At 40.2% G+C, this 26,943-nt stretch overlaps 2 protein-coding genes across 9 annotated transcripts in view; one reads left to right on the top strand and one right to left on the bottom strand.

The window, feature by feature from the left end:
- The window catches only part of MIGA1 (mitoguardin 1), a 37,735-nt gene extending 18,535 nt beyond the window's left edge, over positions 1-19,200 (bottom strand). The window contains exons 1-8 of one of the 4 annotated variants that reach the window (XM_081914661.1): positions 17,025-17,117; positions 15,918-16,017; positions 15,414-15,589; positions 12,946-13,123; positions 12,018-12,154; positions 11,486-11,612; positions 10,421-10,557; positions 8,774-8,897 (exon numbers count right to left, since the gene is read on the bottom strand). In XM_081914661.1, the coding sequence (XP_081770787.1) occupies positions 8,774-8,897; positions 10,421-10,557; positions 11,486-11,612; positions 12,018-12,154; positions 12,946-13,123; positions 15,414-15,512 (802 nt within the window). In that variant the 5' untranslated portion in view covers positions 15,513-15,589; positions 15,918-16,017; positions 17,025-17,117. Of the gene's footprint in view, positions 1-8,773; positions 8,898-10,420; positions 10,558-11,485; positions 11,613-12,017; positions 12,155-12,945; positions 13,124-15,413; positions 15,590-15,917; positions 16,018-16,927; positions 16,947-17,024; positions 17,144-19,101 lie in introns of those variants that run through there. The other 3 variants (XM_081914662.1, XM_081914660.1, XM_081914663.1) reach the window with 3 other exon arrangements.
- A 53-nt stretch (positions 19,201-19,253) lies between these two features.
- Positions 19,254-26,943, top strand: part of USP33 (ubiquitin specific peptidase 33) — a 33,358-nt gene continuing 25,668 nt past the window's right edge. For 4 of the 5 annotated variants that reach the window (XM_081914638.1, XM_081914637.1, XM_081914636.1 and 1 more), the window contains exons 1-4: positions 19,254-19,414; positions 23,420-23,540; positions 24,285-24,338; positions 26,870-26,932. In XM_081914638.1, the coding sequence (XP_081770764.1) occupies positions 23,460-23,540; positions 24,285-24,338; positions 26,870-26,932 (198 nt within the window). In that variant the 5' untranslated portion in view covers positions 19,254-19,414; positions 23,420-23,459. Of the gene's footprint in view, positions 19,415-23,419; positions 23,541-24,284; positions 24,339-26,869; positions 26,933-26,943 lie in introns of those variants that run through there. The other variant, XM_081914639.1, reaches the window with a different exon arrangement.

Below are 26,943 nucleotides of genomic sequence, written 5' to 3'. Positions count from 1 at the left end.
CATAGAAACACAGAAGTTCATAATGAAAAAAAGAGAAAAGGGAAAGGGAATATTATATAACTTAATCTAATAACTAATTAACAGATCTGGGATGCAATCCAAGTGGTAAAACATGTGTATAACATATGATAAATCCACACGTCAAAATTCTTTTGGGAGAGTTTATATCTACAGAAGGTTTCTAACCAGCTTTTCTGAACACAAGTTTGAAAAGCTGTTTGGGGAATTGGATATAACTTTTTTTTAAAAGAAAGAGTGGGAAGAGAAACATAACACAAAGCACTATTTCGTTGTATAATTGCTCATGCCAATTCCTCTAGATTTACAAAGGCTATTCTAACAGGAAATCCTTCTGAAAAACGCAGGTGCACATGCTGGTATGCTGATGTATTAATTAGTATATAGGAGTATCCACTACTCTGAGACGTCAACTAGCTATTACTATGGAGAAACATGAGCTTGTCTCCTAAGAGGAGTTAAACTTACACACACTTCCACTCCCCACAAAAGCCCATGAAAAAGCCGCCCTGAAGTCTGATCCTTTTGAACAACATGGGATGGGGCACACGGTGTGTGGAATTGTACAAAATTAGTCTTAGATTTTGTGTTACTGAAGTCCTCCAGCAACCCATTGAGTCTCAAACCACATATCAGTGCCATGGTACTTTTATACTGGTGAAAAGCACAAAGATGGCAAAATTTAAACTAGGACTGCTGCAATCTCATGTCTTTTTATCAACTCAGTGAGGTACAGGGATGGGGATTCTGGGCTCTGCTCCCATCAGCCACCATGGCCAATGGCCAATGATGAATTGGGAGTCCAGTAGAACCTACAGGGCTGCTCATTCTCTGACCCTTCCTTTGAGAGATTTTTTAAAGAAGAGATTAAGAGGAAACCTCTTTTGGATCAAGCACCACCTTATCCCTTGGGCCAACCCTTCAGGGGCTACATGCCAAAAGTGGAGATGGTCTCGTACACTTCCCCTTACCAGCAATAAGAGCCGAAAAGCAGCATTTGGATTTTTCCAAACCTAACTCCCACAGCAGGTGTGTGATCTTCTGAGGAGACTCCAGCAGGATTGCCTCAGTGCCAGTCTCAACAATTAGGGCTTGAAGAAAGCTTCCCTCAAAGGCAATAAAATGTGGGTTTTTCCATTGCAAAAGCGGACACTGTTGGCAATAGGGAGGGAACACAGGGCAAGGGGAGGACAAGATTAATCCTTCCCTCCCCAGCAGTACCTTCCTCTCCAAAAATGAACCCCTGCGCTGCAATTAGGCTTATATTCTTTTGTTATTATTAGAAACCATTTTAAAAGCCTAATTTCAGTGGGGAAAGGCGTTGGAATAAGGAGGGCACACTGTGGGTCATACAGAGGCCCCAAGGTGTGCACACACCCCAAACTCCTTCCTACCTTAGCACAACCAGCTTTTTAAAACACACAGAACTAAAAATACAAAACAAAGTGTGACACAGCAATATGTGTTGTGTTAGAAAAGAAGTAGGAATGCGAATTAGGCTTGGAGTCTAAAGTAAGTTTAAAGCTGGCCATAGGTTAGGGACAGCCAAATAAAGCGTTCCTATTTCTTTCCCAATGTGTCAGAACTTTGGAACTTAATGGAACAACATTACTGTGCGATTAGGACTTAGATAAATATTTCACTTGTCATCACATTCAGGAAGGAAGTCAAGATCTAAAACAAACAAAAAAGCTTTCTTGCACTCATTTGTTTAGTTTAGCCTTATTAAGACTCAACATTACTGCTTCCTAGTTGCAACTGAATTTGGATCTTGCAACAGATAAGCACAAACAGATGCAGCTTTCTTATTATTGTCATTTCCCCCCTTTTCACCTAACCTTGTCTGCACACTTTCCCTCTTCACTACTGGCTGCCCTGTTCTGATGTCATGGAATGTTCATTAACATTCCAGCAACAGAAGTTGGGAAGATGCCAGGGAGAGCTGCAAAATTAGTATAGCCACTTAAGAGACAGGTAGGAAACTTGGTTTGGCTTCAGGAAAACATCTCAATTGCAGCATATGTATCCTGCAAGAGACCCCATATACAGGGTGATCAGGTCCATGGAGGTAAGAGGCTATGCAAGCAGAAAGCTACATGTTATTTCTAAAGCCAAGTAGAAAATCATCTGAAGCTAAAACACTTAAGCAGAAAAAAAAAAGTTGGGAGGCGGGAGAAGTCCAGTACCTAGGACCATACCTTGATGTTATTTCAATGCAGGTTAGTTTTTCAGAACTTTGAAAATTTTCAATCACCCAGGTAGTTGTGTTTTAGTTCACTATATTCTTTATTTATTGTGTTTTATTTATACACACACAACACACATATAAGTACACACACACACAAAAAATAGTGTACAAGTTTAAGTAGATTAAAATTTTGAGTTAACATTTAAACTTTGCTTTTCTACTGAAATAAAGCTGTTTACAATGAAAAACAAAAATATATAAACTCTAAAATTATATATTCAACATGACAATGAACAGAAATAATGTGTTTCATCTCTTGTACTTCTTGCTATCTCCAGCAAAGCAGAATTTCTGGAACATAATTCATATCTACGATATATTGTCATTTTGACACTGCAGTAAGAGAAACTTTTCAGTGATAAAATTTGCTATTTCCTGTACCATTATGGTGACCCATACCAAACCCCCCCTGTAATTGTGAACCATAGTAGCTAAAGCAGTTAGTTATGCCTAATCCATTGTAGTGCCTTTGCAGCAATCACTTGATTGAGCTAATGATAAAATAGTGACCTTCAGAGAAAAAGTTAATTTCACAGGAAAAGTTGGCTTTTTAAAAAATGAGAATTCCATGTAGTTTTGAATTTAATCTTCTGTAGCCTTCTTCCAATTTCTACAAAGGTCAGCATGCACAGGAAGTATAGGTTATTGTTAAGCCCCTAGTTCTCGGTGATTCTACGATGAGGAAGTGTCAATTTTCATGTCCCAACTCACATGCCTATCTTTAAGCTGTGACTAATGTCAATGACTGACGCATATGGCGTCAGAAGAACTGAGCACATGCTTTGAATTAGGAATCCAAATAAAACTCAAAGCATTAATATAGTTCTAACTGGTCTATGTTACAGTGATTAACAGCTGAAGAATGGCAAAGTTATCTTGCGATGCTAAGTCATTTGAAGTTAAGCTCTAGAAAGAGACGTAGTCAGTTTACATTCTGAATTATTTTTGTACACTGGAAGCTACTCGAAAAGCTATCCCACATTGAAAATAAATATTCAGCAAATAGATACACAAGAGCAGTAGCACAGGAAGAAATCAGTACAATTATCTCTTCTCCATAGTAATTTACAGAAGCCTCTGCTGGATCCAACCTTACAAGAGGGGACTTGTGAAAAATTTGCAATCATTATTATTTTGGGGGGCGCTGAAAGGGGTAGGGGGCCTCTTTGCTCTTGACCAGGCCTTAAGATAGGGAAGGAGGAATCCAAGTCCTTATCTCCCATCACAATAATAAATTATATCCAAGAAATACCCAAACCTCTCTGCTTGTTCTTACCATGAAGTATTGTACTCATGAAGCAAATAGTATGATTAAGGTTCCCCTCCCCCCATATATCGTGATCACTTTCAATTCTAAATGCTTTGGATCTAGAGAAGATCAAGCGAAAGTCTGGTCATCCAACAAGAGGGTACACCAGCCCTCTGCTACCTTTGGAATGGGGCTCAAAGACTGCAGCACAAACAAAAGCGCTTTTTCACATCTCCATATTAAAACCATTTTGCTTCTTCTTGCAAGAGGAGACCTTTCGTTTTGGGCTCAATATACAAAAACACCAGGTACCCCCCTACCCCCAGTCTCTATGTGTTTTCTACCATTGTGAAAGGTGCATACATACATACATTTATTTATTTAACACATTTATAAATGGAACTTTCACCCAAACATGTCCATAAGCGTAGGCAATTACTTCTGACTGGAAGCCCCGTGACACGGGGGGGGGGGGGCGGCAAAGCAGCACTAGATGTGTGGGGGTGCCCTAAGCTGGGATACCAATAAAGGGGATTTGTAGAATGACCTGCCTCCCCTGCTAGTGTTATGCTTTTTTATTTTATTTTTACTTTTCACACCTAAGGACATCGGGAACTGCATTTTCTTTTTCTTTCTTTTTCAAGTAGCGCTGAACTTCTATTTGTGAGGAGCTAATTAATGGAACTTGATCCACCACCAGTTCTGACAGAGAAATTGCAGGGAGGGAGAGAGGATAGGAAGCCAATAGGTCCTTTTTCATTTCATCAGCCAATACATGTGTAATACACACAAACACTATATCACTTTTCAACTGGTTGGCCAGGACCAGCTACCACTCAAAGTATGATCTCAGGTGAGCTGCAACAACAGTACTACCACCATACAAATACGCGGTAGAAAAATACAAAGAAATGGGCTTCAAAATGGATGCTGGGGTTAAAGGGGATTCCTGGGTCTGAAAAGGATGACGAATACCAACAATGCACATACCAGTATCTATAACAGCCTCATTTTTAAGGACCAGCATACCTTTGTCCTGAAAATATGGCAGCTATTCCTTGGTTGTTGTTTTTAATTAAAAAAAAAAGACTCAATGGTTAGTTTGGGGGGTGGGAGAGCTGTTGGATACAAACACACTTTCTCCTCTCTCTAACCCTCATTTTCTGACCTACACCATCTCTGCACAGCAGTCAATGTGCCTCCTCTAACAGAATCAACACCTCAGCTATCTCTTCCCTCTTTCCTGTTCTAAGACTTATTTTGGCAGATTCCTCCTTCAGACAAGAATCTGAGGAAAACAGAAGGCCTTAAAATATTGTATTACTTTACATCTCAGCTCAACCATAATATTACCTAGTCCTTCCTGCCAAGCCGTCCTCCCATTATTGTGTCTGAGGTTATGTTGCTTTTGGCACAGTTCAGCTACTGAAGCAGTCCCAGGAAACTATTGCTAATTCCCGACTCCCTTTCTTCAACTATTCAGCTAAATATTCTATAGTTACAAAGCATGGAGTGCAACAAAAGTAGGTGTGGGAGAGGGTCTGTATGGTCCTTTATCCAACAAGAAGAATTTTAATGAAGATTTGAATTCAGAGAGAGAAATGTAACTGGCTGACAGGTAACTCAAGCCTCGGTTTTTACTTGGCACACAAAATTAAGTACAGAGAAAACATCAGTGACTGAGGGAAACACAGTCTGTGGGGATAATTTGGAGGTGCTCAGGTGGAGATCAAAGTCTTGTTGGGCAGACAGCCCTGGAAATTATGACTTTCCTTCATTGAAAGCCTAACAAGACATACATTTTGCCACATTGAATTGACTATTGAATATTGTTTTTTATATAAAAGTGTTTATCTGAGCTGTAAAAAAAAAGTGTGAGGAAAAAATATTTTTATATAAAACAAAACCTTGTGGTATCCAGCCTACTGTGAATCTAAAAATACTTATGGGGGGGGAATGATTTTTTATTTCAAATCAGAGAAACACAGATTAAAAGAGCCAACTGCTTTAGGTTACAACAGGAAAAATGGGTGGACACTCAGGGCAACAATAATATGCCATTATTAGTATTCTGTTTTGCCCTTGCATGCTGCTTCAGCATTCTCTCCTGAAAGGCTTTTGATTGTTATTTAGCTCTCTCTATACAATTTTGTCATCTTTACACACCAGCAGTACTGTACTGTGAAACATATAAATTAATTTAACCCTTTGAAAACTATGGAAGCTGACAGACTCTCCTCAAGGAAGAAAAATTAAAAAGGAAATTGACATCCAACAGCTGCTATGCAGTTATATATGCCAATGTATATCAGTGTGATTTCTAACCTCAGAGCTGACATTGAAGCCCCTTTCTATGTTCTGACTTACAGTAGCAGGTGTTGGGGGGGAAATGTGCCGGAAAACTAAAATTAACCAGCAAGTTCCCAGGAAGCAGGCTTAGAACAGGATTTTAAAAAGCTATTGGAAGACTGACCCCTGGTGGCATCCGTGATTCAAACTCACAAATCAAGATTGGAACAAACACAAATGTCATGTTTCAGAGGGGAAACAGTTTCTATCTATAATTCAAACATGCAATCAATTACCCCATTGCCTAGTTATTCATTTACACCATCTTAAGAATTGCCAATAGCTTTGAAAATGGGTTGCAATCTTATCTACCATACAAATTAGCAGTGGCAGCATGCCCCTCCAACTTTAACACCATGAAAATCTAGAGCTGGACAGTTGCCATTATCTTAAAATGCACACTTTCCAGGAACAAGTTGTGACTAATAACTCTACTTGGCAACAGAGACAGTGCTTTGACTTAGTTAGCTCCTGGGGATGCAGAATACATATGGCTGCTCGGCTTCCCAATAAACCTGATGTCATGAATTTAATGTACAATGCTTCCCCCTGCTGCTGATGCTACTAAGTGATTTGGGGCAGGAAATTAGTGTTGATTTGTTTCAACACACTAGCATTTCTGAAAGTATAATACAGTGGTACATCAGGTTAAGTACTTAATTCGTTCCGGAGGTCCGTACTTAACCTGAAATGGTTCTTAACCTGAAGTACCACTTTAGCTAATGGGGCCTCCTGCTGCACAATTTCTGTTCTCATCCTGAAGCAAAGTTCTTAACCTGAGGTACTATTTCTGGGTTAGCGGAGTCTCTAACCTGAAGCGTATGTAACCTGAAGCTTATGTAACCCAAGGTACCACTGTACGGATTTCTGCCTCACCCTTCAATCAATTTCTCATTGCGGCTTTCTATACTTATCAGTAGTTTTAAAACAAACAGTTTGTGATTATTAGAGCCCTTTAAAGTCCTTCATATATTTTCTCAATAATCTTTGCAATTACCCTGGTAGGTAGGCCAATAACAACGCATATTTTGCAGAGGGGGACTGAAGACTAAATATCTTACTTCAGGCCACCTCATGAGTTAATAATTGAGCTGGGAGCCAGAAGTCTCTGTCACGAAACTCTACTCAATATTGACCCAGAGTAGAATTCCAACTTATAGTTAGCAGAGTAAAAACTTAAAACACATTGCAGGATTCCCAAAAAATAGACCAGAGGCAATAAATATTTCATCCAGTAGAGCTTTACTGCTACTGAAGGCAAATGAGCATAATGGTCACAAATCCAATACATTCAGGATTGGCACTGTCCATAAGAAATCCAGTTGCAGCAGACTTAAACTTACAATAACTTACAGCAAGTCTAAACCTTAACACTAAGGTTTAGACTTACAGATGTACAGAACACCAGACCATAAGGAAAAGAGATAGAAAGAGAAAGTGAAACCCAGGCTCCTTCTGGCCTTACTTTTATAGTCAGCATGACCTTGACTGAAAGAAATCACAGAACCAGTTTAAGCCAGCTGTACTCAGCTTCTCTGAAGGTATAACCCAAACATCATGAACCTTCTGCTTGCTTCTTTCACACAGAGAAGCTTCCAGAAGCCTTGTGAATTAAGCAGAATAGGAAAGATCTCTACACATCAGATCAATACTTTCTGCACTATGAAATGCAAACTGACAGTCTCACCTCACACTCATAGACACACTTCAACTTTCATAATCACACATCCTTCAGTAAATCTGTTATTCTGAGATACAGCAGTATTTTATCTTCTTAAAATATATTTGGTGTCCCCCAATTCCAAAGTTTTCTGCATTATCTACATATATCACACAATGAAGCAATTTGTATTTCAAGTTTACAGCTGTTATCATGGAAAACATACAAAGCTTCTAGGCATGATTCATGATCATCCTGGCATCCAAATACTAACTTTGATATTTTTTAGGTTTTAACTTCCTGCTTGGCAGGGGGTTGGACTCGATGGCCCTTGTGGTCTCTTCCAACTCTATGATTCTATGATTCTAACTGAGATATGCCATGGTGGTAGAGCATCAGCTTTCATGAAGAAGGTCCTTAGTACAGATAGAACTATGAATGTCCTCTGAGGTGCTGGCAGTGAGTGCAGACAGCAATGAGCTAGATGGACCAACTGTGTGACTCAATATAATGCAGTTTCATTTGTTCTCAATAGCTCCATGCAACCTTGCTTTTTACAGAAACAACAGACTGGCACTAAGCAATCTCAGTCTTCTAAAGTTGTGGAAGAAAGGGTTCATTTTGGGGCAGAGTGATTTATTATAACAGACTACCAGCAAGTCTCTTCCTGCCACTGCAGTCAGTTGTACAGAAGTACTTCAAAAATTGAAGTTGAAAATGCCAGCACGGTACAAGTCTGACTTGCAAGCAAGTTCAAAGATGTTATCCTTTTACCTATTCGCACATGCTGATGTGGCCAAGGGCAGGCAAACTGCTTTATCAGACCTAGCTTACAATACAGAGTTAGCAAAGTAGCCACATTCTGCTTTGCTATGTATTCTTGCACAATACATAAGAACTATCCTCATCACCCCGCAAAGCTCTACTTTCATGTCTCGCTGATCATTACTGTGCTTTCTAGCCAAATGCAAGAGCACCCTTTACATCAGGGACTCTGGGTCTAAATTCAGTCCAAATATGTAGACATGCGGATTAACAAATCACTTTACAGGCTCCTTGTGCTACTACTATTAGCCGGCAGCTAAACCAGCTTTGTGGAACTGATCCTTTGTACAAGAGGAGCAACTCGAATCACAACTAATTTCTCATTCCCCTATTTCTGCCTCTTCACCATGTCCCAATAAGTTTTCAAGACTAGCAGTCATATATTATCAAGAAACACGCAAGTTTAAACCCAAGACAAACTCACCAATATCATTGGCAAAGGAAGCAGGATCAGATGCCCCAAGAGAAGCCTCAAATTCTTCCTGAAGACGATAAGCTCTTTGGAGCAAGGATTCAAGCTTATGAATGAATTCAGCACTAATGATATCCTGCAAAACAGAAGTTGCAGAGGGCAAATACGTTCTGTCACCAATATTTTATGCAGCTCATGGAGATTCTGAGATGTGCAAGGATCAACAAACACTTTTTTGGTTATTATTTATATCAAATATTTATACTGTGCCACATGCAAAAATCAGCAGGAGCTGAAAACATTACCTAGAACAGCAACTAACCTATTAAGATTAGGAAAGCTGGACTCTAAGCAGCATGCTTACTTCAAGAAGCTCACTTCAGAAAAACTAAAGGTGCAATTCTATGTACATATACTTCAGATACCCCACCCTGGAACTTCCACATAAACATGTTTGCAACTGGGTACAAAAAGAGAATTTAATGTATGTGTGGAATTCATGCCTTTCAGCAACAAAATACTTAGGGTTTCCATCACTGGACATATAAAGATCACTGTGCAAATAACTGCCTTGTGAAGTTGGCTAGTTGTGCAAATTTTGTTCTTATCTCTGCCTCTACCCCACCTGTCTTCTCTAACTCTGGCCAGGGAGGAAGTCCATGGAGAAAGAACTACAAACTATGTCATCTGCCTCAGCAAGGTAGCTGCCAGTCTGCTGCTTCCCATCTTCGTGGGTCAGGAGTAAATTGCTTTTCTTGTGCTTCCACTTAGGCGGCAAACACCTCCCCAAATCCCAGGCCCAATTAAAGAAGCAAAGCGAAAGGCAGATTGGTACTTCGAGAGAATAGGCAAACACTTTAAAAGTTAACTAACTAATGGAAGAGGGTCCAACCAATGTAGACTCAGTGTGCAGCATGCTTAGATGGCCAAAGTAGGGGATAAAAGAATATAGGGATCATCTTCTAATGTTATCCTATTAAGGCCATGCCAGTTCATCCTAGCCAGGATTTGCAATGAGATAATTTTGAGACAGTTTTGTGTAAATTTTGATTTTAATAGTACTGTATTGGCCTGAATATAAGCCTCACTTTTTTTCCAAATTCCGACCGTGAAAAGTTAAAGTGCGGCTTAAATTCATGACCTTACAAAAATGGGCTTTTACGGTATCGCTGCTGAAACAGACATACAGTAAAATGGAACGGGTATGAGTGCCTGTAGAATTTTAAGGGAGAGGTTTATATTCGGGTATCGTTGTTTTTCCCCCCTTGAATTTTAAAGGTGCATCTTATATTCGGGTGCAGCTTATATTCGGGCCAATACGGTACTATGATATATTGAAAACTTTTGAAGGAAGAAAGGCACTGAAGAAGAAATAGGTCACTGGGGAAGCAGTTGCTCATATTGCAGGCATTCAAGAGGCTCACAGAGTTCCTCAGCATCATAAGAGTTGGAAGGGTCCCTGAGGATCATCTAGTCTAACCCCCTGCAATGCAGGAATATGTAGCTGTCCTTTACAGGGATCGAACCTGCAATCTTGGTGTTATCCAGGTTCTCTTGAATAATTTTAGCTTCTTTGCTAGAAGCTGGAGTATACTTTGGAATTTTAACCAGAAACAGGGGAAACAAATTATCTGAAGGAACAGCAACTCATTTACTTACTTCTACACTTTCTTCTGCAATAGCATCACCTGCTCCAAGTTTGACGGCGCTACAGTTGGCTTCATCTTCCGCTTGCCTGTTACGAAACGTCAGTGCCTGCTCCCATCGGCGAAGAGCTTCTTCAAATAGTTCCATTCCTGAAAGAAATGTTTACTAATGCAACAACCCTGTATCAGATTTTCAGTTTGCCTTCCCTTGTACCAGGCAGCAATGGCTCGACACTTGAACCTTTTGTAGAAAGGTGCCTGCCAAATAAATCAGTCCAATGAACTGGCACTCTAGCTGAGCAAGCCATGTACTTCATTGACTGATCAGGAGGAATGCTGCATTGTGAGAGGGGAATGAATTAGATCAGAGGTCAGCAAACTTTTTCAGCAGGGGGCCGTTCCACTCTCCCTCAGACCTTGTGGGGGCGCCAGACTATATTTTGAAGGGGGGGAAATGAATGAATTCCTATGCCCCACAAATAACCCAGAGATGCATTTTAAATAAAAGGACACATTCTACTCATGTAAAAACACGCTGATTCCCGGACCATCCACGGGCCGGATTTAGAAGGCAGCTGGGCTGCCCCATGGATTAGACAGCTTTTGAGTCCTTCCAACTCAATTGTTCCAAGCGAAGCCACACATTCTTTTAATAATCAATAAGCAAACATATTGTGAATAGATGTAGCAACACTGTAGATGAGGAAGGTTTCATGCTTCTATTAGTTTCTAAAACTTTTGTCGTCTACAGAGACTACACACCACATGCTCTTTCTGTTCCAGATCCCTGCATGTGGCAGGCTTTGTGTTCATGCATTATTATTATTATTATTATTATTATTACTCCCTGCCCATCTGGCTGGGCTGCCCCAGCCACTCTGCAGCAAAACAGACAGATATGTTATATGGCCTATAGAGGACTTAAGGCAACAAATATCTTTAACAGTTGTTAAATACAAGTGTCATCATGCCCTTGAAAGAAAGTAACACTATTTTTGTAATAGCAAACAATCCTGAACTTAGAAACTTTTAAAAATAGCAGCAAGAAATGCTACATCTAAGGAATCTGCTCACTTACCCATTAAGTATAAGTTTTCTGGAGTAGTTACTGGAACATTGACCAGCTTTATATCATCTTCATCTGCTTTGTCCCAGGAACTAGAATTGACACAAGCACAGCTAGGACAGGATGCAGCACTTTGGACCTAATTTAAAGAAGATGGACAGGTGTCAGATTAGGGATGCTTAGCTCACATGGCTTTCCGGAAGGGCAGTCTTTCAGTCTGGGGATAAGTTAAAAAAATGTAACCACTAGATGCCCCCATAGTTTTGTGGGCAATTTGTATGACAATAACATAGAAGTGCCCCTAGGTAAGAAACGTGCTAGACAAATAAGCCCAAGGGTTTTCAGGCCAGGTGCTTTTAAGGTTCATTTTGTACAGGAGGAAAAGCAAGGTGAGATTCAGCATAAAAATGGCACACATTCTAGAGGAGCACTGATAAAGGAAGAGAGCCTCTTTCCTGCCCCTATGCAAGTTAATAGAAGAAAAAAAAAATCACCATTCAACAGCTTATCAGCAAACTACATGAAAATAATAAGGTATGCTTACCGAAGCCAAACTCTGTACTGAACCCGAATATTTACTGAAGAGGCCTCCATTTGCATTGATATAGGATTGAGAACCTTTTTCTTTGGCTGAACTCAATGAAAGTGTTAGATTTTGTCTGCTGCTGGAACAACTGGAACCTGAAGAGGAAGATAATACAATCAAAGCAACAGACCTATGCAGACTTACCTGGGAGTAACCCCCATTGAAGCAAGTGTCACTTGCATGATCACAGAGGGTTTTCATTGAACAACAACTATCTAATTTTCTGTTGTATTCGAGGAATAACTTTTTAAGATGGGATAACTCCTTCTTTTCAAGTAACTCTTAAAATTATCATTTTGAAAGTAATGTAACATTCTAGAATGCTATTAATGCTGTACAATGTATAAGCTGTGAATCACTAAGCTCTCAACTATTGCTTTCTATAAGGAAGGATAAGCGCGTGCACTTTGTAGTCAGCAAGGCTTGAGGATGGGAAAACAAAAAGGAAGTCTGCAGGCAGGTTTATACTGGACCTGCTGCTGCGGGAAAAGGTGCTACACGTGTCCATCTCCTTGCAGACCAATCAGGGCTATGCTAAGCCGCCCAACTGTTTATTTTGGTTTTTAAAAAATATATCTAAGTGATAAAGAGGCAGTTTAGGGATTTGTTAAGGAAAGTGTTGTGGTACACACACACTGTTGCATGCATATAGTACATGTTTCAGTGGGAAACCAAGCTGAGGAACTTAAAACAAACAAAAACCTCTACCCCAGTCCCAAGATGCTTGCTTGGCAATAAGCCCCAATTTTTCCAACTTATTTCCATGTACTTCTGGCCAGTGCAAGTCTACATAGGCGTGCTCAGAAGTAAGCCCCACTGTGTTCAATGAGGCTTCCTCCCCGGTGTGTACAGAATCTTGGCTTTCCTTAGACATTGTGTCACCTACCTTTCTCTGATGCAGGTGTTTTTATATAGTCTAACACGACGTGGCCTGGCTCCCATGGAGATACATTCCTGGTTTTCTTCCCACGCTTTCTTTTGAAGTGATGGGCAAGAAAAAGCACAGACACTGCACCCACTGCTGTTATTACAAATAACTTCTTGAGACCTGGGGAAACCTTGACCTTAAAACACATATTTTAAAAAGTAAGTTATATCATATGTTCTACAGAAGGAGAAAAAAATAAACCCATTGCATCAAAATTGAATTAAGTTAACATTTGAAATCTGAACACTACACCAATCAAAGAAACTCTGTGCAATTTATTGTGTATAAATCTTAAATAACTTCTGTAAAATATAACAACAACAACAACAACACACAATAGGCTAAAATTCTATACTTTTATGTTAACTTTGAGAAAGTGTGCGTTTGCATTTATTTTGACAGTTATATTGGATGCTGTATTTCTACATTTTGACCACTGGCCTTTGGATTCCCACTAGCAAATCCAAAGGCCTAGAGAAAACTTGCCCACAAGTTAAAGTGAATGTCTTCTTTTGCTCCCAGATTCTTTTCAGGAATTTGAGTGGTAAGCTGATAATTACTGGAAGCAGAACTGGATGTGCCCAACATTAGCTACTTTTAGAACAAGGCATGCTCATTACAGCATTTGTTTAACTATATTAGTCCTACTCTATAATTAATCATATTCTATGTTTTGCTATGTAACCATTTAGAGACATTTCTAAAGGTTTCCACTAGTAGATTCACCTGGCATCTCATTATAATATGTAGCCTGGAATCAACTAAGAATCAGTACACTGTGATGAACTTTATGAACAAATGTATTAGCAATCACATTATTTATTTGCACCAGACATAACACTACAGCCACTGCCGAATGTGTCGCCCACACATGCCTCATTATTTAAAAGAAAATAGCAGAATCTGATGTGATTTCTACTCTCCACTGATTTTTTCTCTTCCTCAATTGATCTAAGGATACAGGAGTAGTTGTGGCACCTTCTCCCAACCAACAGGTGCTCAGGGAAAACGGGTACCAGGGTTGTGGTCACCAGAGGACTGGGCATGGTTTCTATTAGTTCAGCAGCAAGCAATCTGCTGTACTTGTGCAGAACTTCAACACAAGCAAAGTGTGCTGCTCAAGACAGTGAATTTCCAACCCTTTCAGTAGTTTTCCTGTGTGCAACACAGACATTCTCACAAAGCATTCTGTGGCTACATGTGGTTTGCCTGTTACTGGACAAATGTCACTATGCTTGCATTATATATAAGTTCTATCTGCACAAAATGACCCTCTGGATCACACTCCTAATATGTGTTTATATACAAACTTTCAGGCTCTCTGTTCATATTGTACAGAGATACATTATACATTAAGGTTTTTGCTAGTTAATGGAACTAGCAGAGGTTGTTGTTGTTTTTGTCATTGAGACAAATGATAGAGCAGTCTTTCCACTTCTGGAGTGGAGCACATTGACATCAATGTAGCAAAATTCTGTCCAACGCTGTCTATTTTTGTTCTGTTGCTTTTCACTACTCCACCTCCTCTTATAGTGCAGCAGTGTTTCTTGCAGTCGGGGCTCCACCCTACCCTGCTTTAGAAACAGATGTTGTATGTCCTATCCACCACCAACCACAGTAAAAGCCTGCTCTAGATTATTTCTGTCTTCCTGATTCTGCAGATAATGCTAAATATTGGAAGTATCAACACTCTGTAAATGCTCATCTCATATATTGGGACAAAATTGACAGCAACATGATTAAATTTGTAGAAATCTAAAAAAACAAAATACTATCTAAAGCCTTCTGTGACTTGCCTTAGCAAGAAAACATACACATAGGGTGTGGTTATTAGCAAGATATTCTTAAGAGGTAGTCCCTATTTTATAAGTATTAAAACTGCCAACAAAGGGTGATATCTGACTAAATTGTATTGTACTACAAGAGACCTGCTGAAATCAAGCAATTAAAATTGCCACTAATCTCTCTCCTGCGATTTCAACAGGTCTGCTCTGAATATGACTTAGCCATATACTACCCACATTACTCTTAAGGGTTTTTTGTTTATTCATATCAGTGAGCTCAATAAAAAAACTTTACACTGAAAGGCAGAAAATAATTAGAAACTGGCTAGACAATACATCAAATAATGCACTTGGACGCAAAACAGAAAAAACAAGATAGGCAGTACTGGTTGTAATCACTCTACAATTGAGATGTATGGCACTGCAAAGCCTTCACAGCAGCCTCTGCAGTCCAGTACATGTAACAGAATGAAGTCTACTGGAATCCACAGCCATATTTTTTTTTAATGCTACGTTCAACAATAATTTTACATAAACCATCTTAACCAAATACATATTACATAAAAGCACATTATATAAAACACTGTTAGATGTTAGCTTCAAAAAGCACTACAAACTAAAATAAAGAAATGCAAGGGTTACCTGGGTTAGAGAAGAATACCAGGAAAGAGGAAGATCAAATACTCTTAAAGCTGCTGTCTTCAAAGATAAACGTGTCTCACTAGAAGCGTCTTCTGACATGGCTCCTTCTTTCCCACAGCATCATTGAGTGACACTAAGTCATAACAATATTACTTGCAGACGATGTTGGTTATAGGCTGCCAATGAGAGACAAATATTGGACTGTACACCTCACGCTTTGTGAAGTTAACTCAGTGGCTTCCTTCCATCCAGAGTTCCAATGGTACAAATAACAAATGTAGTTTGCAGTGGAACAGTGAATGTCATGGAGAAAGTAAAAGGTACACACCCTTCCATTTTCCTGTAAATAGTAACAGCAATATCCTAACTGTGTCTACTCAAAAGCAAGCCCCATCAAAGTCAGTGGGCCTTACTCCTAAGTGAGGCAAGGTTTGCAGCCCAATACTGCAATTCTATACACACTTATCTAAAAGTAAAGTCTATTAAAAACTCAGTAAGACTTACCTTGGGCAGATGTGAATAAGATTTCAGTGCTAATGAACAGCTCTGAGTACTGAGAAAACTATGGAGTTTTCCAGTGTGTTATTCTTTTTTTATTTTTTATCTTTGTAAAAATACAAAGCACAACACAGAAAAACAGAAAGATTACTCCTAAGATTTATAATTGCCACTTGGCTGACCTGTGAGTTAACTAGAGATATTTGGAGCACTTAAAAAAAGAAAACTGTGCAAAAGATTTTGAAAAGCCTGCAAAGCAGCTTATCTCCACACAAAGGTTTTTAACAAGCTTACACACACACACACAAAATACAAAGATGAATAAGAGTAAATGTTTCTAGGCAGAAAAACAAAAAAGTGGAGAAATGTTTTAAAGTGGAAGGTACCATCAAACCACATCATCATAATAATAGTAATAGTAATAATTTGAATGGATGACAGTGGAATTTCCCATAACTCATATCTGACGGTGGGAGGGGGGTGCTATTTATGGTACTGAGCCAAGACAGATTTCAGTCTGTTACTTTGGATTTCTAATTATTGTTATTTTAACATGTATCGCCATTAAGAGGGGGAAGAGACATAGTTCTTAACATTACAATAAGTATTTAAAACCTAAATTGAAAATTTATTTTTTCCATATCCAGCTTGCATAACTGCAAGGGTGGGGGGAAAGCAGATGACATGACAATGTTTGTAGAGAACAGTAGAGTAATATATTGCAGTTAACTCACAGAATGGCTTCTAAAGGATCCTGCGACTGAGCTATCCTGTTATAATGTCCTACTCTGTCATGTTATCCAAAACCTTCACAGGCCCATTTGGGCATCCCTTATCCCCACAATACCATACCACCCCATGGCTGCCTCTTATTGCACCCTGATTCATTACTACTGTATATTATATATAAGCTCTTTGATACAAGATCACAAGACCAACCCCGTATTTTTGGCCCAGATTTTTCCTTGAGCCCCAGCAAGGGTGGGGCTCAGCCAAGAGGGTCACGGCCTCCCCACCTGCTAGGATTGGGTTGGAAGCAGCTCTTCTCACCCTGGAGGACCAAACAAACCGCCTCCACGGAACAATAACGAAAAAAAGGAACCGAAACCAGACCTGGCGGCTTCTCGGGGCTGCACCGCAGACACAAGCGCGAAGCGACCCGGTTCCTCCTTTGCACCAGCTGCGATTCCTGCTGCCCAAAAGTGGGGCGGGGGTGGGGTTTGAAAGAGATCATAGAGAGGAAATTGTAGAGTAATATGTGCCTCCTCTTGCTTCCGGATCAATTTTTTTTTGGGGGGGAGGGAAGGTTTCCCTCTTCATTAGGGTGCCAAGAGCCAACGCATCACCATTCAGTTGAGTAAGGCAGGGAGGGGAAAATCTTAGCAGGTTTATTTTCGCCGCGTGCTTTGCGGGAGCTGCTGGCGCATTGTGCTTCCATTCATTTGCAAACAGGGCGTGCTGCCATCACTCTAAGGCTATGATCTCATGCAGCCTTAGTTGGGGCATAAACCCCATTGAACGCTGCAAGGTTTAAGCTCCGGTATACATAAGACCTGTGTGAGCGACACAACCAATTGCAGGTAAGGCAGGGATATAGAATTTCTAGCTTTTTAAGGACCGATTTAACAACTTGCCATTAACGAAATGCATCTGGTAGGTGACCATTATGCGCACCTTTATAAAAAGTGTTACCGTGATGATCTGTTAACCTCTGATGCACCCTATCTGAAATTGGAGATGACGATACGGAGGTTACAAGTGTTCTTTCCAACCTGCAGTATTAATAAGACTGGGCCACATGGCAGGCTTGTCATAAGCCACTATCCCAAGCTGCAACAGTTTAAAAACCATTCTATTATTTTTACACATGAAAATTTACTGGGTGGCAAGAGACTTGCTGCTGTCAAAATACTGCAATTATAAACTTGTAGATTTCTCCATTATCTCCTAGGAGCAGTTGGTATTTCTGTCACTCTTCGGGATTTAAAAAGCCGTGGAAATGAACCAGCACCTAAGGCTGGTTTTAATTTCTAGCAAAAAATAAAAAACCTGCTTACAGAAAAAGGGCAATTCATTTAAATCCTATATGTGTCTCCTCAAAGGTAAGCCCAACGCAGTTCAATGTGATACATATCTCAAGGGAAAATCAATTTGGAATTACTACCTTATGACTTTACCCCAGCCCAAATGGGCTAGAGCCTCACACTCTCCATCCATCGACATGCATGCAGCTGCTGTGCACTTTTAAATGTTGTTATATGCCACCTCAATCTCTGAGCGATGCGAGATTCCAGGGGTACCAAGCGTGCAAACCAGGGTCCTTTGGAACAATGAGGCACAGAGGACACAGTGGTGTCTTTATATTGTTTATATATGCAACCTAAATTCTACATGGAGGAGTCCACAGCATTCCTCCCCAAGAGGTTTCTGTTCCTCTCTGGACTGCATCATTGCAGCCCAAGAGCAAGAAGCTGTGCTCTCTGACCCATAACTCGCTTGCATCACCCTGTTCCTCTTAAGCTTTCCTTGCCTCTGCCTTTTTTAAAAATGGCCAAAGTGCTAATGGCTCATTTATCCCCAGGCCATCACTGCAAAGGAAATTAGGATGACTCCATTACCTTTCAACTCCTGTTGATTTCCTAGGATTAAGATGTATCTAATAAACAACTTAGGAAATTTGCCCAGCATAAATGCTCATTAAATGATTAGAAGTGTCTAGCACACAGGACAAATGCACACATGAATTATCTTAAACACACATAAGTCACTCTATTTCCCGGTTCTAGAACCTCTAAACTTAATAAAATTATAACAATCACTAAGCTCAGGCATTTAACACCCACACACCTATAACAATTTTGTGTGTGCGGTGTGGGAAGAGAATTAATATTAGAATTTTTTTACGTCTATGGCCCATTAGTTTGCCGAGAAGGAAAACGGGCAGCAACCTCTTTCCGAAGTCAAAGGGAAGAAAAAAACCACGAAGAAACCAGGACGCACCTTCCCCACAAATCTTTGCCTAAACAGAACCACGTGTTTTCGCCACACCTCAGGCGTCAAGCCCTGTTCGAATTTTCTCCACAACATTCAAAAGGACAAAGCAGTTCGGAACGTCCACTTCCCACCGCAAAAACCCACTTATCCCTTTCACCTCCCTTCTTATCTCTATGGTCCCTATTTCCCCACCCACCTTTAACGAACAGCGTGCTCTTGAAGGCGCGCACGCGCAAAAGAAGGTGAGTCGACCGCCGCCCTCTTTGTTTAGGGCAACATCGCTCCTCCTTTTTCTCCTCCTCCTCTCAGCCATCTCTCCACACCAGTGAAAGCGAGCGCTGCCATCTTGGTACGGGGCCCATTGCGAGTGACAGCCCGGCTTGGAGCGGTGCGGAAGGCTGCGGCCCAGTGAGAGAGAGAGAGAGAGGCGGAAAAAAGCGGAAGGCGGCGGATCCGCCTGCCTCTCTCGGACCTCCATCTCTTGGCGAGGTTGGCCGTGTGGGAGGCAGGTGAGGAGAAAAGGGCGAGGGCGCAGCGGCCGTTATAATGAAGCGGGAGGGCGGGAATTGGCGTTGGGATGCGAGGAAAGCGGCCTCGCAAGTTGGCCTGGAAGGTATCCATCCGCCTGGGCTGCTTTCGCGGAAGAACCAAGTCTTTTAAGCTTCCTGAAGAAGTGAACCCCATTCGGTTGAGTGGGGTTTATTTCACCTGAGGTAAAAGCGTATAGGGTTGCAGTCTTGAGGACTGGGGCCTCTCCGTCGGTTTATCGATGCTTCCACCCCTGTTAGAGGTGGTGGAGAACTGAAGTCCCATTTTCGAGATATGTTTATTCCCCATCCCTCTTTCTTTCTTTCTTTCTTTCTTTCTTTCTTTCTTTCTTTCTTTCTTTCTTTCTTTCTTTTTTTCTTTCTTTCTGTAGCCTCGATTTTTTTTATTAACATTACACACCTGCACACTCCTTAGCTGTAAGCCAAGGATTGGTCCTGGAATTATTTTTCCACTGCCAGCAGGTTTTGAGTCTGAAATAAGTCTTGGATCTTAAGGGAGTGAAAATGAAGGAATGGCATGCGAGCATGTACAGAGGGGTCCTTTCGAGAACAAAATGCCAATGCTATCCTATGCTGTATCAACAGAAGCTCAGTGTCTTGATCCAGGGAAGTCATAGTCCCTCTCTGTTCTCCCTCGGTCAGGAATATTGTGTCCCGTTCTGGGCACCACAATTTAAGAAGGATGTTGACAAGCTGGAATGTGTGCAGATGAGGGTGGCCAAGGTGATTGAGGGTGTGGAAATCAAGCCTTATGAGAAACAGTGGAGGGAATTTGGTATGTTAGCCAGGTGAAGAGGAGCCCCAGAGGAGGTCTGATAGCCATCTTCAAATATCTAAAAGGCCAGCACACGGAAGATGGAAAAAGTTTGTTTTCTCCTGTTCCCGAGGGTAGGACTTGAACTAATGGCTTCAAGTTACAAGAAAGGAGATTTTGACTAAACATCAGGAAGAACTTTCTGTGACAGCAAAAGCCTGTTTGACAGTGGAACAGACTCCCACAAGAGATGGTGGACTGTCCTTCCTTGGAGGTTTTTAAGCAGAGCTTGGATGGGCATCTGTCATGGATGCTCAAGTTGAGATTCCTGTATTGCAGAGGGTTGTACTAGATGACCCTTGGGGTCCCTTCCAACTCTACAATTCTATGAATGACCCCTCTAACCCTGTATAGTTGTAGTAAGGGAGAAAGGGGCTTCCAGGTCACAGAAAGTGACTTCCAAACTAACCAGCACCCAGGTATTTCTCCCACCTTGGAAAGTGAATAAAAGCTATGCCTGTGTGTTAGATCCAGATATAAGTAGCTTTCTTTTTAAGGGTTATCATGTTGCTATGTGATGTTCGATTTGTGAATCTCAAAAGTGCTGGAGTGCCTTAAAATAGATACGTTGTTGGAGCAAAACTTAAAAACAAAAGCAAAATGTAGGCTTCTGTTCTCTTTTTATAAAGCTAGGCAGTCTTGACATAATATGTGCTACTATGCCCTAGGGAACATTGTAATCTGGAAGAAGGGGCAAATTAGGAAAAATTTGACATTACTATTTAAGGGCCATTAAGAAAATGTGTGTTTGTGTTGGGGTGGGGAGGAGAGGAGAGGAAAAGAGAAAGGAATGATACTTTTTCTCATATATCATACTGTACCTGACCTTATAGTTCAGATGCTGCATTTAATAAATAATTGGGACATCTATTCTGTGCTGCAGAGCATCATAGAGAGAAAGCATGGTTGACAAACTCCACTGCAGTTTGCAGTAGTGCAGGGACAGCAGTTCTGCTGCAAAAAGATCAATCTGCAGAATATGCTGCGGGACAGCAAATTCTTTCTTTTAATATTCTTAAAGGATGCAAAGGGAGGACTCAGACAGCATGAAATAGATTGTATTTAAGAAACTTCTGTTTCCACTTAATGTTATATACATAAGCACTTGGAATAAATATTGTTGTTATTGTGGCATTTGTAGAATTTAATGCAAACTCTATTTTATATGAGTGAGCTCTTTTTGGAAAAAGAGTAGGAAGAAATCAGCTTGGATAAATGTCCTCAAGAAGGAAATAAATTATAGTTGATCCTTCCTAGTTTTTCTTCTGAGTTTTTAACTGCAGTTTTGTAAAATGAAAGGAATATTAATATGAGATAATGAAATCATCCCTTATGAACACCTCTGAACATACTGTGCATTGGATTTTCTGCTGAATACAATGGATATCTTTTTAAAATCTGAAAATGGACTGAATGCATATGTGCGCGCTCTCTCGCTCTCTCATTAAGAGGACATATATTTGGAAAAGATGAAATGATATATTCTGTTAGTCCAAAAATGTCAAGAGAACAACAGTTGGGTTATTGGGTATTAAACATAACACACGGTTAGCATTTTAATAGTAATTAGGAGTTGAATATCTCTGAGTTTGTGAAATTGCCAAGAGACAAAGACATCTCATAGAATGTTAAGAATAATCCAGAAACAACAATATTATGAAGTAAAAGAGACCATTATTGATAATAGTTTCTGTGTCAAGGTTATATGTTTGCAACCCATTGTAAACATACAAAAAAATTATAGATCTTTATCATTGTAAGCTTGGAAGAGAGAAATTATGTATCACGACCATAACTACAATAATTTATGCTCTACATTTTCTGTTTTATATTCTGGGTAGATCCTGTTTATATGATGAAAATAATAAATTACAATTGTTGGGAGGCTTCATGTAACATTATTGGTTGTCATACAGCAGTCTAAATAAAGTTTATTTCTAGTAAGTAGCAAATAATTTGAGGGGGCAAAGCTCTTATGGTTCTCAGGATGCAAGTTGTCAAATTTCCTTTTGATACCTGATCTTTCTACTCACTAAATTATTTAGATTGGGTTGCAATCTCCTTCGCCATTTTTTCCTTTGTTAAAGAAATAACAAATATTTGCTGTTTTCTCAAATGATTTGAAAACTAGCTTCTGTGATTATTTGGCATTTGGATGTTTAAATCTATTAAATATACACTGGTTAACTCAGCACCTTTTACGATACCCCTCACAATGTGACATCCTGTTTCAAATGAATTTTTAATATCAGCCTTTGCATCATTAAACATGTCTTTCAGAATTATATTAGATGCCGTGGTGTATAGCAGGAAGTTGTGAAATAATCCTTTGGTCTGTTTAGGGAAGCAGGGATTGAACTGGGTTGTATCCAGTTGGTCTCCCTCTACTGTCAGAATATATCTGTCAGCAGAGGCAATTTTGAGTGATTCTGCCTTTTCCATCCCCCCAATCTGCTCCAGAGGGTTAGGAGAGTTTCTGGATTAGATTGTAACAGTCACACCAAAGGCTGTTTGGGATAAAATGAATTACCAAAAATTGCCTCCCACCCCATTCCACTGTTGGATGCCTCCCTTCATTGGAGGAGCATGACTTGGATACCACCTATTGGTTTTAGTGTAAATTAGAATAGGACCTACACTCAGGTCTTGCTTTCAGACTTCCCATAAGCATCTTGTTGGCCACTGTGAGAGCAGGATGCTGGACTAGATGAGCCAATGGCCTGACTCAGCAGGCTTTTCTTATGTTCTTATCTGTCATCTGGATAGCACCAGTACCACTTCCCTCAATACAGTGGTACCTCAGTTTAAGAACAGTCCGGTTTAAGAACGATTTGGTTTACAAACTCCGCAAAACCAGAAAGTGTCCTGGTTTGAGAAATTTACCTCGGTCTAAGAACGGAATCCGAACGGTGGAAGGGCACCAGCGGCGGGAGGCCTCATTAGAGGAAGCGTGCTTCGGTTTAAGAATGGTTTCGGTTTAAGAACAGACTTCCGGAACGTATTAAGTTCGTAAACCAAGGTACCACTGTATTTTGTTTTGTTATTTCACATTCATTTTTTAATGTTAGCATAAGTCGTAATGATGTGGTTTCGCCTTTACTAAAGCCTTTTTGCATGGTCTCACAGTACAATCACTATGTTTCCCTTTCAAGATGTAGATACAACCTGAATTTGGAAGAGACCACTATTAAAATGTCAGCGCTAAGCAATGATTGTTCGCATTTGGAGTCTGTTGGTGAAATAACCAAGGAAGACTTAATACACAAGTCACATGTGAGTTTCTGCTGAGTATATTCCTTGATGGATTAACATGGACTTATTTTTGAAGTAATGATCTTTGCCTTGAATTGTGCAATACGTTTTAGTGCTAGGTGTTACAACAGGCAGCATGCTTGTTTTATTAATAATATTTTATTATATCCTGCCTTCCTCTAAAAGGATCCCAGGGTGGCTAGCATAATCATTAAATGAATAACCACAGGAAGAAGCCTTTTAAGCTAATCTATTTAGGTAGGAGTTAAGGTATCATATATTTATGTGCCTAAGTGGACATGGGATGTTGAAGCAGTTGCTAATTATTATTTTTTTAAATTAATTTTTATTAAAGTTTTTCTGTGGTACAAAACAAACAGATAAAGAGTTTAAGATTGGGAGACATGTAATACAGGCTTAAACATTCTATTTTTAAATTGTAGTCCTACACACTTTCCTGTGACTAGGTCCAAACTAACCTAGTTGTGTTTACTTTTGAGCATGCTTTCTATAGTCCTTTTTATATGGCTATATAGCAGGGGTAATAGAGAGTAACCTGTATCAGTGGCACCAAAGATGTGGAACAGCAGCTGATTTTGTAGAAACAGAATTTTTGTGTGAGTAAACATTTAAAAATTGCAGATTCTCTTAAGTAATGCACAGATAAATATTTAGACTTTATAATATGAGAATAGGGCTTTTTGCCTTTTTGCTCCTCTCTGACTAATTTTATTAACTAACCACATCACTCTCTGCTTTTAATAGGGCACTTGCCAGGACTGTAAAGTGAAGGGACCAAATCTTTGGGCATGCTTAGAGGTAAGATGAAATTCCATTTATTATATGCAACAGGAAAGAGGTTTTTAATAGAACCTTAAGTTTAAAACTGATAATTCAATGGTGAGAGCAGTATTCACATGCCACTAGGCTTGGCTGGATTGTAGTGGGAACTGTGTTTGTGGAGTGGATTCTTCAAGTGTCCTCTGCAGTGTGTCCTTGTGAGTTATAGGTTGTTCCCCTAACAAAGGCCACCTTTGAAACTATATTTGGGCTGTGCTTCGAACTTAGCAATTGTGAGTACAAGTCCAGTGTTCTGGCCGCAGAACCCCATGTTGGATTTCAATTCTACCCTAAACTTTCAGTTCACACTGAATACCATAATTGAGCAAGTATGCTAAACAACCTCCATGCATGCCCTTTTGAGAAAAACATGTTGCAAAGATAATTTTGGCTGGGACACTGTATATAAAATTTTGCATTTTGTTAAATAAAAATGCTGTTTTGTTAAAATAAAATCCCTTTTTGGAGAATGCAGTTGGCTGACAAAATGGGAGTGATAGGTGAAAAAACTGGCAAACACTTAATAAATAAATAAATGTTCTTGGTAAAAGCTCACCGGCTATTTTCACTTTAGAAAAAATTCTAATCATAAATGTTTGGTATGCTATAAGTTAGTTGCCAGCTTTCTGCCATATAATCATTAAACTCTGTAGTTGTTCCTGCATAAGAAGTGCCACTTAAGTCACTGGACACCGTCCCCGCCTTTTGTGTGGATGCTTTTCTTTAGATTCAGAAAGGAGCCCCAGCAACCTACTGCTTGCTGTTGATTTCTGGTGTGCTGAATTTATTTTAAAATGCCTAATTACTAATCGTGTTCACTGTTTTTGTAATCTACAAAGCATTGCCATAATTATGTAAATTTTCTTGTTTGAACTACTTGTAGATCCACCAAATTGAATGAACATGATTTATAAGGGCTTGAGAAAGCAAGACATTCCATTGCACTAGCTCTTGTAATTCTAGACTTTCTTGCACTGAAAACCGTTAGAGCTCTGTGTTCTGCATAATAATAAAGGTTTCATAATGTAGGTTATACAATCCATCTTAATGGTGTTCTAGTTGTTCCAATAAGCATCTTATTTAACCTTATTTAAGGCATTATGTGAAGGATGAATAGCTACATTTGCTACATTATTGACTAGATATGCTGCACAATATCTAATTTTTGTTTTTGGTTGTATCTAATGTCACCACTCAGCTGACAGTAAGCCTTCATCAGCAGAATGGGAAGAAGCACTTTTTAGTGATTTGTCCTCCTCCATGCAGCCTCCCCCCCCCCCCACTAAATCTGTTCCTAAGAGTTGGGGAACCCTTCAGAGGAGGTTTGGGAGAGGCAGCATGTGTGTGAAAATAGCTTTCTTCCCTGTTCCACTAAGGGAAGCCTTACCAACAGCTGAGTGAGCATTGGATGCAACACTTCATTCTTATAAAGCAGAGGTTTTGAACCTTTTTGGGTCCACAGCTCCCTTGACCAACTACATTATTTCTGTTGCACCCCTTGGGGCTCAGGAGCCCCATTACGTCACCCCCTACCTGAAGAGCCAGCAGCCCCTCACCCTTTTTTGAACACCTTGTGGAGTGTTCCTCAGCCTCCTCTCTTCTCCCCTCTCCTTGGGAGTCCTCTGGGCAGCTGCAGCAGCCGTCCCTGGTCTTTAAGCTGCCCCCCCCCAGAAGAGAGGTGCCTCTTCCCACTGCCCCACTGGGGCCTGGGAAGCAGCCCCTGGCCAGCCCCAGAGGCACCATTCTCTTGGGGAGCTTGTAGCCAGGGCTGCTGCAACAAACAACTGTGCAAGCCTTTGGGAGGCAGAGATGCAAGAGGGCATCAGAGGAAAGAGGGACAGAGGCTAGTGTTGCCCGCGGCACCCCTGACCATTCAAGGCACCCCAGGGTGCCATGGCACACTGATTGAAAACCACTATTATAAAGGAAAAGTTGCTTCAGTTTGTGCGTTTAAATGTCTTACTCTGCTTCCAAATTCTTAGCTTTCCATTTGAATTGAAGTTACTTTAGGCTGCAGTCCAGCAGTGGTTACCTCTGCAACACTTATTAACAGCATTGGCACACTTAGCATTACAGCTCTGAATTGTATTTCTTGCAGCTTTAACTATGGGTAATAATTTATGCAAGTCTCAGTAAAAGATGTTTACCTGAGAATTGAAATTAGCCTGAAAGGTTGCACTGTAGAATTATTAACGTCAAGTAGAGTTTTGATACTGAATTACTATGTCGATTGAATCCAATCTAGGGAGCCCTTTTGTGTACCTTTTTACATTAATAGTTTCAACAGCAACTCATCATGCCTCATCAAAAGCTGCTTTTGGCGATGTTCCATTGCCCTAAGTTTTAGAAGAAGCATTCTTGGTGAAGTGGGATAATTACTCTTGAGCTGATAATATAAAGTGCCGCCCCATTTGTATCATACTGTGAATTGCTCCTGCTGAGAACTGAATTATGTGCCAACTACATTACTGTATTTTGCATTTTGTTAATGATTCTGTTTTGTTTGACAGAATAGATGCTCATATGTTGGTTGTGGAGAATCTCATATAGATCACAGTACCATACATTCGGAGGTATGTATGTA

Source organism: Podarcis melisellensis (assembly GCF_964234715.1).
Source record: "Podarcis melisellensis genome assembly, chromosome: 6".
Lineage (NCBI taxonomy): Eukaryota > Metazoa > Chordata > Lepidosauria > Squamata > Lacertidae > Podarcis > Podarcis melisellensis.
The sequence above is the reverse complement of the archived record's forward strand: the minus strand, read 5'-3'. Positions and strand labels throughout refer to the sequence as shown.